Source organism: Eurosta solidaginis, chromosome 4, assembly GCF_040869045.1.
Source record: "Eurosta solidaginis isolate ZX-2024a chromosome 4, ASM4086904v1, whole genome shotgun sequence".
Classification (NCBI taxonomy): domain Eukaryota; kingdom Metazoa; phylum Arthropoda; class Insecta; order Diptera; family Tephritidae; genus Eurosta; species Eurosta solidaginis.
This window is the reverse complement of record NC_090322.1, coordinates 202994327-203007019: the sequence shown is the minus strand read 5'-3', so window position 1 is coordinate 203007019 and position 12693 is coordinate 202994327. Positions and strand designations below refer to the sequence as shown.

The window sequence follows — 12693 nt, the reverse complement described above, 5'->3', positions numbered from 1 at the left end:
ATTTACTCAAGTTATCGTGTTAACGGACGGACGGTCGGGAATGGCTCAATCAAATTTTTTTTCGATCCTGATGATTTTGATATATGGAAGCCTATATCTATCTCGATTCCTTTATACTTGTACAACCAACCGTTATCCAATCAAACTTAGTATACTCTGTGAGCTCTGCTCAACTGAGTATAAAATAAACGCAACATCCACTCGATCTCGGGCGTTACAACGTGCACCTGGTAAAGCTAGTTAAGAATAAGTATTTTGTATGGAAGGTTAAGTTCAATGAGGGCTTTAATGTAGAAAACTAGTATGTACAAAAAAAATTTAAACAAAATATATTGCTTACATTAACAACTAAAACATTCTGCGCATGAGCGTTTGAGATCGCAAATAAACAATAGCATTTTTTTCATGTTGAAAGGGAATAAAAATATGGGTGAAGTGAGCGCGACTAATTATTGCACTAGCTTATGACCTCAGAACAAAAATTAATTTACTGCTCTGCTACTCTTGATATTGAAGATTGGGGTGTAAACTTGTATAAATTCAACTGCCTCTACGTTAAGGCCGAACTAGTTAATAACCGAAGTATTCTTTCCAAGCAGTAAACAAGTTCAAAATTGAAGAGTTTTTGAAAACGATATGGTTGAGAAAAAGCATTATATACAACCAATTAGAATTTGAAAAGTTTGAGTGTTTTTCTGCCATGAGAAGTTTTCCAGATGCAATTCCGAATTGACGTAATGCATACAGGTTGGCCTAAATCTCTTTGCAGGTGTGCCATATTATTAGATATTAGTATGAGCTTTCATTTAAACTAACTGCTTTACTATTACATACAGTGAAAGAAATGGTGCTAGTAAAGTCAACAAATCGGTTCTGTTGTTCTTGACTTAACGAAGATTCGGTGAAATTGATCGAATTATGGTTAATTCGACCGAGTTCTTTGTCAAACGAACAAATTAGTTTAGTCGTTTCAACAGAAGAGAAATTGTCGCTCTTAAGTTAACAAAATTCAGTAAAATTGACAGATTCCTGGTCAATCTAACTGATTTTTCTGTTAACACAACTGATCCTACAGGTCATTTCAACGGCGATCAACTGCCAATACATGAGCAAACTGCAAAGAGAATTTTACGCTCACTGCGTTCTCTACTTTGTACTTATGACGATGGTGCCAATTGTTAAAAAAACACCAAAATAAGAAAACCATAAAATCGAAAAAACCAACAAAATGGGAAAACAACAAAAAACTAGTTTTTCAGTTATCAATACAAAAAAACCATTTTTTGAATTTACTGTGAAAAAATTATGAGATACCGGGACACCTATCTATCGGGTACAATTTTGCAACTTCTCGTCCAAGCGAAATGCAAATTTGCGCCCTCTTGTTGCAAAAGTTTTGTTTGAACGAACAGGAATTTTTCCAAAGTTAGTAACAATTTGTTCAAGTTTTTACGAATTTTCACTCACGCGAACGAATTTAATAAGATAATAAAAAACATCCTTTTTTATACTCAGTTGAGCAGAGCTCACAGAGTATATTAAGTTTGATTGGATAACGGTTGGTTGTACATATATAAAGGAATCGAGATAGATATAGACTTCCATATATCAAAATAATCAGGATCGAAAAAAAAATTTGATTGAGCCATGTCCGTCCGTCCGTCCGTCCGTCCGTCCGTCCGTCCGTCCGTTAACACGATAACTTGAGTAAATTTTGAGGTATCTTGATGAAATTTGGTATGTAGGTTCCTGAGCACTCATCTCAGATCGCTATTTAAAATGAACGATATCGGACTATAACCACGCCCACTTTTTCGATATCGAAAATTTCGAAAAACCGAAAAAATGCGATAATTCATTGCCAAAGGCGGTTAAAGCGATGAAACTTGGTAGATGGGTTGACGTTATGACGCAGAATAGAAAACTAGTAAGATTTTGGACAATGGGCGTGGCACCGCCCACTTTTACAAGAAGGTAATTTAAAATTTTTGCAAGCTGTAATTTGGCAGTCGTTGAAGATATCATGATAAAATTTGGCAGGAACGTTACTAGTATTACTATATATGTGCTAAATAAAAATTAGCAAAATTGGATGAAAAACACGCCCACTTTTTAAAAAAATTTTTTTTTAAATTCAAATTTTAACAAAAAAGTTAATATCTTTACTGTATATAAGTAAATTAAGTCAAAATTCAACTCCAGTAATGATATGATGCAACAAAATCCAAAAATAAAAGAAAATTTCAAAATGGGAGTGGCTCCGCCCATTTTCATTTAGTTTGTCTAGAATACTTTTAATGCCATAAGTCGAACAAAAATTTACCAATCCTTCTCAAATTTGGTAGGAGCATATATTCTGTGACGGTAACTGTTCTCTGTGAAAATGGGCGAAATCGGTGGAAGCCACGCCCAGTTTTTATACACAGTCCACCGTCTGTCCTTCCGCTCGGCCGTTAACACAATAACTTGAGCAAAAACCGATATATCTTTACTAAACTTAGCCCACGTACTTATCTGAACTCACTTTATCTTGGTATAAAAAATGGCCGAAATCCGACCATAACCACACCCACTTTATCGATATCGAAAATTACGAAAAATGAAAAAAATGCCATAATTCTATACCAACTATGAAAAAAGGGATGAAACATGGTAACTGGATTGGTTTATTGACGCAAAATATAACTTTGGAAAAAACTTTGTAAAATGGGTGTGACACCTACCATATTAAGTAGAAGAAAATGAAAAAGTTCTACAAGGCGAAATCAACAGCCCTTGGAATCTTGGCAGGAATACTGTTAGTGGTATTGCATATATAAATAAATTAGCAGTACCCGATAGATGATTTTCTGGATCACCTGGTCCACATTTTGGTCGATATCGCGAGAACGCCTTCACATATACATCTAAGGGCCACTCGCTTTTAAAACCCTCATTAATACTTTTAATTTGATATCCATATCGTACAAACACATTCTAGAATCACCCTGGCCCACCCTAATGGCGATATCTCGAAAAGGCGTCCACCTATAGACCTAATGCCCACTCCCTCTTAAAATGCTCAGTAACACCTTTCGTTTGATACCCATATCGCACAAACATTCTAGAGTCACCCCTGGCCCACCCTAATGGCGATATCTCGAAAAGGCGACTACCTATTTACCTAATGTCCACTCCCTCTTAAAATGCTCAGTAACACCTTTCGTTTGATACCCATATCGTACAAACATTCTAGAGTCACCCCTGGCCCACCCTAATGGCGATATCTCGAAAAGGCGTCCACCTATAGACCTAATGCCCACTCCCTCTTAAAATGCTCAGTAACACCTTTAGTTTGATACCCATATCGTACAAACATTCTAGAGTCACCCCTGGCCCACCCTAATGGCGATATCTCGAAAAGGCGTCCACATATAGACCTAATGCCCACTCCCTCTTAAAATGCTCAGTAACACCTTTCGTTTGATACCCATATCGTACAAACACATTCTAGAGTCACCCCTGGCCCACCCTAATGACGATACCTCGAAAAGGCGTCCACCTATAGACCTCATGCCCACTTCCTCTTAAAATGCTCAGTAGCACCTTTCGTTTGATACCCATATCGTACAAACATTCTAGAGTCACCATTGGTCCACCTTTATGGCGATATCTCGAAAAGGCGTCCACCTATAGAACTAAGGATTACTCCCTTTTAAAATACTCATTACCATCTTTCATTTGATACCCATATCATACAAACACATTCTAGAGTCACCCCTGGCCCACCCTAATGGCGACATTTCGAAAAGGCGTGCACCTATAGACCTAATGCCCACTCCCTCTTAAAATGCTCAGTAACACCTTTCATTTGATTCCCATATCGTACAACTAGAGACACCCCTGGTCCACCTTTATGGCGATATCTCGAAACGGCGTCCACCTATGGAACTAAGGATCACTGCTTTTCAAAATATTCATTAACAGCTTTCATTTGATACCCATATCGTATAAACATATTCTAGAGTCACCCCTGGTCCACCTTTATGGCGATTTCTCGAAAAGGCGTTCACCTATAGAACTAAAGCCCATTCCCTTTTAAAATACTCATTATCACCTTTCATTTGATACCCATATCGTACAAACACATTCTAGAGTCAGCCCTGGTCCACCTTTATGGCGATATCCCTAAATGGCGTGCATCCATAGAACTATGGCCTACTTTCTCTTAAAATACTCTTTAATACCTTCCATTTGATACCCATGTCATACAACCACATTCCAGGGTTACCCTAGGTTCATTTTCCTACATGGTGATTTTCTTTATTTTGTCTCCATAGCTCTCAACTGAGTATGTAATGTTCGGTTACACCCGAACTTAGCCTTCCTTACTTGTTAATGTTGATATTTCCGACAACATAAAAGTTTGAGTTGTTTTGGAATCGTTTCAACTTAAAGTGTTACGAAAATTAAACTTGCCGAATTACATGTAAAGTTACTCCAGTGGTGAATTACCTTGTTGTTGTTGTTGTAGCAGTGCTTCGCCCCACCTAACTGCCGCGACCGATCATCAATATCCTCTAACGGGAGTTCAAGGAATCTTGCTGTTTCAACAGGGGTGGACCATAATGAAAGGGGTGTTAGAGGCGCTGGTCCACATTACAATTAAAGAGATGGTTGGTGTCATGTTGGGACACATTGCAAGCGGGGCATACATTTTGTATATCGGTTGATTCTGGATAGGTAAGAGTTTAACCTGTTACAGTATCCAGAACGAAGTTGAGCAAGAGTGACACGTGTTTCCTTGGGGAGTATGCGTTCCTCTTCCACAAGTTTTGGGTAATTTTCTTTGAGTACTGGATTCACCGGGCAATTGCCGACATAAAGGTCCGACGCCTGTTTGTGGAGTTCACCAAGGACCTGCTTGTGTTTTTTTGCTTCATACGGGTGGGTTCTCAGGTGCCGTATTTCCTCAAAATGCTTACGGAGATGACTCCTCAAGCCCCTAGGCGGTGTTGGCTCATCAATCAGATGTCTGTTTGGATGCCTAGGTTTCTGGGTATTCAACAGGAACTGTTTGGTTAGCATTTCATTTCTCTCCCTTATGGGGAGTATTCTCGCCTCATTATGTAGATGGTGTTCTGGGGACATAAGAAGGCAGCTCGTGGCGATTCTGAGAGCAGTATTTTGGCAGGCCTTTAGCTTCTTCCAGTGGATAATTTTCAGGCTTGGCGACCATATGGGTGACGCGTAGCACGTAAACGGCTGGCCAATTGCTTTGTATGTAGTAATGAGCGTTTCTTTATCTTTTCCCCAGGTACTGCCAGCAAGGGATTTGAGGATTTTATTACGGCTCTGAATTCTTGGAACAATTGCGGTTGCGTGCGCACCAAAATGTAGATCCTGATCAAACGTCACACCCAAGATTTTGGGGTGTAGGACAGTCGGTAGCGTAGTGCCATCGACGTGGATGTTCAAAATGGTCGACATTTGGGACGTTCGTGTTGTAAATAAGACGGGGGAAGACTTAGTCGATGATAATGCCAGGTTTCGCGAGGCGAAAAAACTGGAGAGATCAGGGAGGTAGCCGTTTATTCTGTTGCAGAGCTCATCGATCTGTGGGCCTGGGTCTGTGGCCATTATTGTGCAGTTATCGGCGTATGAAACGATAGTGACTCCTTCTGGTGGTGAAGGTAGCTTAGATATGTAGACGTTAAACAAAAGTGGGGATAGGACACCACCCTCTGTCACCCCTTGTTTAATTCTTCTTGGTTTAAATGTTTCGTTTCTAAATTCCACCGATGCCTGCCGACCACCAAGTTAATTTGCGGTCCACCTTTTAAGACATGGGGGAAGGGTAGACCCTTCCAGGGCTTGCAGTAACGTGCCATGGTTGACCGTATTAAAAGCTTTTGATAGGTCTTGCGCAACGCGTTTAAACCGCAATTTATATGGGTGTTTATGGCATTTAGCGCGGTGGTGGTGCTATGGAGTTTTCTGAAGCCATGCTGATGACAGGCTAGCTGCAAATTTGCTTGGAAGTAGGGGAGCAAAATTGCTTCAAACGTGTTTGCTACTGGCGATAGGAGAGATCTCGGATGATACGACTCTCCTATGTTAGCTGGTTTCCCAGGCTTTAGTAGCGGGACCACCTTGGCCATTTTCCATTTTTCTGGTATGACAAAGGTGGAAAGAGGCAGGTTGAAAACATGTGCTAAGTATTCGAAACCCTCTTTGCCTAGGCTTTTAAGCATGGGCATGGCTATGCCGTCTATGCCCACTACTTTGGATGGTTTAGCGTGACCAATGGCATCTTCAACCTCTCTGGCGGTGATGGTAATTAGTGACGCGCTGAATTTATGTTTATGATTGTGTCTGTTGGCCCTACGTCTATCTTTGTCGACCGTAGAATGCATTACATATTGACGGCAGAAAGCGCTCGGGCATTTTTTCGAATCCGACAGCACTTTATCGCCGAAGGCGATGGAAGCTTTGTCATTGTGCTTAGACGGATTCGATAGGGACTTTACGTTGAACCAAAGTTTACCCACACCGGTAGAGAGGTTACAATCTCTTAGGTGCTCCTCCCATTTCGCCCGCTTGAGTTCATCCACAGGCAATCTGATGCGTTGGTATATATCCTTTATTTGGGGGGTCGCCTGGGTCGAGCTGTCTTATAAGGTCACGTTCTCTCGCTAAATTTGCGGCCTCCGCCGGGAAGTGGGGCCGAATTTCGGGAATTCTCCCGGCGGGAATGAAACGTGCCGAGGCGGATTCAATGACCTTGCGGAAAGCATGATCCACTTGGCGGGAATCAGTCGGGATAGGGAGGGCAGCAAAGAGGTTGCCTGTAAAAGATTTGTATTCGTCCCACTTTCCTTTTTTAAAGTTTATGAAAGTGCGTTTTCTGTAACGATGAAGTCGGCGGTACGCTCGAACGAAACAAGTATAGGCAGGTGGTCGGATGCCAATGTTACCATTGGCTGTCAGTTGACGCAGTTTACGAGTTCTGCGCTCACGATTAAGATATCCGGCGAACTGTGACAGCTTCCTGCCATACGTGTGGGGGCGTCTCCGTTTATTGTGCAGAACGTCGTTCTATTTGATCCGCCAACATCTCACCCCTACTGTCCGCCCGCAAGTTTGAATGCCATAGATCGTGATGGACATTAAAGTCGCCTAAGATAATGCGATTGTTGCCAGTGAGTAAGGCGCTAATATTAGGGCGGTGTCCACCGGGGCAACAGGTGGCAGGAGGGATGTAGATGTTGATGATTTCTAGGTTTGCATCGCCTGACCGGACAGATAGGCCTTGACGTTCTAAGAAATTGTCCCTGCGGTCGATGCCAGGATCAAATATATGGTATTGCACAGAGTGGTGTATGATAAACGCGAGGCCGCCTCCATTTCCGCTCATGCGATCTTTTCTGTGGACATTATACCCAGAACAGGTTTGCAGTGCAGATCTTGCTGTGAGAGTTTAGTCTCTTGAATCGCAGCAATACGGATGTTGTGCCGCTTCATGAAATCGACTATCTCCGTGATCTTACCAGTTACACCATTAGAGTTTAACTGCAGAATTCTGAAGTGCATAGGGGGAGACATTGCCACTCTGGGATTAAGTGACGGGTGACTACGCCTGGGTTGAGGAAGGCCAGGACCCAACTGCTGTTGTGGCCCTGGGACTGGGCGTCCTTGGACAAGCATTGGGGTACCCGGTAGATTGGGGTTTGCGACCTGGCAACATGGCGCAATGAAACCCGTCGGGGGGTTGCCGTTGCAGAGACCAGGACATCTAGGAAAGTGGCACCGCCCAAGGCAGGAGCTGCATTGTCGCAAACATATATATTCTGTGCTGGCAAACGGTGCAAACGGGTTAGGGACTAAGAGTCTGGTTCCCTTACCTACACGATTGCTGCCGGAAAAGAGGGGGGGGGGGGGGTGACGGGGGGAGGGGCTGATGCTCAGCATTGCTACCGACTCTACTACGAAGATAGTAGTTATGAGTCGTAGCAGCTGTTTGAGTTGTTGGCGCCGCGAGGCGCGAGCAGCAGCGGGTACTAGTTGTGGTTTGCTGAGCAGCTGGGCTGCTGGAAGGTAGTTGGGGGGTGCTGAGGCGTAGACTATGGGACGCCCCCGGACGTGAACAGCAAGGAGCCACAAAATATTTATAAAAGTTACGTGGACGTCGGGTTTTGGGATTAAGCCCAGAACAACCTGTCCGATGCAACCATCCCTTACACGAGACACACTGAACAGAGTATGACCGTCCTAAAAATATTCTTTTCCGGCTGATGCAGCAAAACCATTTCTCAGGACCGGGGTCAGGAGACGGACCCGGAATGGAATCGATACCTTCCCGCAGCAAGAGAATATGGAGCAGTCCCGCTGCAAGGAGCTGCTGGGAGGATGACAATGTGTGGGAGGGACGTAACAAGTTAAATGGGGTGAATTACCTTCCTGCGATTTGATTCTTTACTTTTCTATAGCTTACAAGTTCTCTTTTTAAAATGTTACGTCAAACATTTATACTACAAGTTTTGTTCGAAACAATCAAGTGTTGCAACTACGTGCGAGAGAAGAAACTGAGAATGAGCTGAGCTGCAACTGAAAGACTTGAGAATCAGTTTTGTGACTACTATTTTCATTTCTATTTGCAAAGCGAAGTTCAAAACTATAAATTAAATAAATTATGAAATATAAAGTTTGGTGAAAGTGAATTTAATAAAACAAAATAATAAATTGTATAATATTTAATGTGTGCCAGCATATTTGATGTAGCCCAATTGACGTTCGGTTAGTAAGTACCACCGTGGTATGATGGTAGCGTGCTCCGTATACCCTGGGTTCGCACCCCGGGCAAAGCAACATCAAAATTTTAGAACTAAGGTTTTTCAATGAGAAGAAAACTTTTCTAAGCGGGGTCGCCCCTCGGCAGTGTTTGGCAGGCGCTCCGAGTGTACTTCTGCTATAAAAAGCTCTCAGTGAAAACTCATCTGCCTTGCAGATGCCGTTCGGAGTCGGCATAAAACATGTAGATCCCGTCCGGCCAATTTGTAGGGAAAATCAAGAGGAGCACGACGCAAATTAGAAGAGAAGCGCGGCCTAAAATCTCTTCGGAGGTTATCGTGCCTTACAACTTTTTTTGTTCATTTGACTACTAAAACGGTCAATTACGAATCAACGATTTGTGCGCAGTTGATTCAACATCTTGTTGAGATGGATAAAAATTTACAGAAATTTCGATTGAATTGTCCCGTGTTTCGGTTGAGTTTGCCAGTCTTTTTCTTTCAGTGTAGTTAATGAGCTAGAATATTTGCTGTACAATTTATGAATTCACTGCTGGGTAGTGTTCGAAAGGTGCTTTAATTAACCCAAAAACGAACGAGTTTAGAATGCGTTGGGATGAGGAATATCAGGGGGATTTTGCAAAGTTTGTCAAAAATTGTTTGCTATGGTGTGCTCGTTAAAATTAAGAGTTTGTAGTTTTAAATGTTGATATTGTCGTCACGCAGCCAAGCTAGTACTTGACTTTAAGCATAGATAGTAAATGTAAGAACGGAAATTTTTTAAATAGCAAAATTTTAAACAGCATATAAAAGAATACATGGATATAAGAAAATTAATGGATATAAGAAAATACATATATAAATATAAGACCCATACATGCATGTGCTTAAGAAAACAGAACTGGAAAAATAAAAAAGGTATAAGAATTTGAGGGAAAGAAAAATAAAGGAAATTGCAGGAAAGGAAATTAATGGAAATGAACGAGTTGTTAACGGTTTGTAATCGACGACATATCGGGCTGTTATCGACGGGATACTGCCGCGTTAACCACTTCGTATCGACAAGTCATCGACTTGTTATCGAAGTATTAGCAACGAGGTGTAGACGAGTTATCAATTTGTTACTGATTTATTACCGAAAATTTGTCGAATATATATCGAAAATGTTATAAATAAACGATCGAGAACTTACTGGATTGTAATTGGAGTAGTATCAGTTTATTTTTTACAGTGTAATCGATTTGTGATCGAAAAGTTATCGTTTTTATTTCCGGCGTTTTAACGATATTTTATCGAAAATTTATGTTATCGGAAGGTTGTCGATTTTTTTCAAAAGCAATAAATTTTTTACCGAAATAATATCGATTCTCTTGATTTTATCGATTTTCCATCAAAGAGTTTTCGCGTTTTTATTGCAAAATTAAAGGTTTGTTATCGGAGTGTTAACAATATATTATCGGCGATTTAACTTAAATATGCCACCAACGACACATCTGCAGACAGTCGGTAACAAGCCGAAAAGAAACAAATAAGAAGTCGAGATTATGTGTGCACTTAAAAAGTGTATAAAGTGGGCGTGGAGTAGGAGTAGGAGTGGTAGTGGGTGTGGGAGGAAGATAAATGGAATAAGGGACAGAGAAGATTAAGAGGAAAATATGGAGGATAAAGTAGAAGATAATGGGAAAGAGAGTGAAGAGTGTTGCGAGGCGCCCGTGTATGGACAAACCAATTATCTGGCAGGGTAAATTCGGACAAGTTCGCTAGTCAGCTTAAAATAATAAAACCTTATTACCATATCTGCATATCACTTAGCTCTTTTTCAACCTGGATATACCAAGCACAACCTCATCCTTTAACAAAACCCACCTAGATTTAATATTATTGATTCTATTGACAATATTTGCCTCAATTACTTGTTAAATCTATTCCAGAAGCTTTCGTTTTCATCACTGAGTCCTGCAAGGCAAAGCAAATTCGATTTAATAAATATTTTATTGAATGAAACATCCTAAGTAAACATATTTCATTGAAAATTTAACTAAATTGTACTTTTTATTTAATTATTTGATTCAACTCACAACAAGCGCCGTTCATAACGTTGAAAACCCCTGTGTGCTTTTATATCTCAACGATGCAAAACTGTGCTGGTATCCAGTTGCAGGTGCACAATAATTTGAAGAGCCAAAGAATCCACAACCACCTACACCACTACTGCCAGCACCACCAACTCCACCACTACTGCTACTAAATGCATCAGCAGCGTTGGATGACACATTCACAGCACCATTACCAAATGCATTGTAGGAATTTGCATAATTTTTCGCAGCCGCGGCGGCCACCGCCGCTGACGAATACATGCCGAGTGTTGGAAAACTCAAATTATATGCCGCAGCCGCTGCGACTACATGATCCATTTGTTGATGGAAAAATCCACCAGAAACGCCATTGCCACCAATGAGTTTATCAAATTTATGCGTAACAGTGATGGGAAGTACCGGTTGGGGTGTACTGGCTAATATCGAACGTCCACTTGTTGAGCTGCGTTCATTGCGTCGAAATTTTGCGCGTCTATTTTGAAACCAAACCTATTATTGAAAGGAAATGGAAAGCGGAAAAGAGAAAGAGCGTGTGTATGTGTGTTGTGTGATTATTGAGTAGTGAAGGCGTAAAAGAATTTCAAAGTAATCAACTATATATTCAGTTTTAATTTCATTTGCAATTTTATACGAAAATACGCACCTGTACACGTGACTCGCTTAATCCCACTTTGGTAGCCAGTTCCTCACGCACAAATGCATCTGGATAGTGAGTTCGTTCGAAAACTTTTTCCAGTGCATTCAATTGTCCAGAGGTGAATGTAGTACGATTACGGCGTGGCTTTCGGGAATTATGATGCGTTGTTTCACATGGCTCTGGTGCAGCTGGTAGTGATGGCGGGGTAGGATGCTGTGATTGGTGTGTACAAATTTGCTGATGCTGTAGTTGTTGATTGCTGATATGCAAGCTTTGGCTTGGCATATGATGTGAATGTTGCTCTAGTTGCTGCTGTTGAGCATGTGGAGCATCAATTAAGATGCAAGCGTCCGGATAACCATGCCTACTGCTGCGAAAGCTGCTACCTGAAAGGAATGCACAATCAAGCGGGAGGTGAAACTATTAAAGCGTTAAATAACATAATATGTATTATAGATAATTGTAATCAAGCATAATCTAAAAACCAATTTGAGATACGTTAATTACCCGTCATGGGCATGACTAATTCTCTAGGTTTTCTAATGGAAGTCTCAGGAAAATTTCGGTTTGAACTGAGTTATACCACTTAAAGAACTTAATAGTATGGGGCTTGACATAACCGATAAGGCCAAAAGGCTGGACAAAAGGCTGAACTGGAAGCTCACATACATTGCATTATATACGTGTAAAAGAGCCTTTCCTTTCCTTCTGGTAGCAGTGTTTTGCAACATCAAAGAGGTGCGATTACTCATAAATTGTTATTGACATCCCCTCAAGGAAGTCTAGGGAAACTTGTAGTTTTAACAGAGTGCGACGTGAAGGATATGGGTGTGGAGGCCTTGGTTCCACATTGCAATTTAAAAGATGGTTGGTGTTATGTGACATTACATGCAGGACACACAATGCGTATGTCAGCCTCGATTCTGTATAAGTAAAACTTTTAGTCTATTACATAATCCAGATCAAAGTTGTGCCAGAATGAAGCGCGATTACTCGGATGGGCTTTTTATGCTCTTTTGGTTCAAAGTATGAGATGACTCCTTTTATTTCTGGGAGGCGGGATCTACTTAATCAGATATCTGTTACGAAGCTCAGATCTTTGATTATTTAACGTAAACTGCTTGTTCAGAGTTCGATGGTAAAGATTACACAAAAAGGGGGAAAGCATATCACCCTGCGGCACCCTTTCTTT

The 12693-nt window shown here is 41.2% G+C and overlaps 1 protein-coding gene across 5 annotated transcripts in view; it reads right to left on the bottom strand.

Moving 5' to 3' along the window:
* Positions 1 to 12693, bottom strand: part of LOC137248935 (uncharacterized) — a 109800-nt gene that overhangs the window by 17201 nt on the left and 79906 nt on the right. For 4 of the 5 annotated variants that reach the window (XM_067779935.1, XM_067779933.1, XM_067779934.1 and 1 more), the window contains 2 exons: positions 11508 to 11887; positions 10763 to 11353 (listed from right to left, as the gene is read on the bottom strand). In XM_067779935.1, the coding sequence (XP_067636036.1) occupies positions 10859 to 11353; positions 11508 to 11887 (875 nt within the window). In that variant the 3' untranslated portion in view covers positions 10763 to 10858. Of the gene's footprint in view, positions 1 to 10762; positions 11354 to 11507; positions 11888 to 12693 lie in introns of those variants that run through there. The other variant, XM_067779936.1, reaches the window with a different exon arrangement.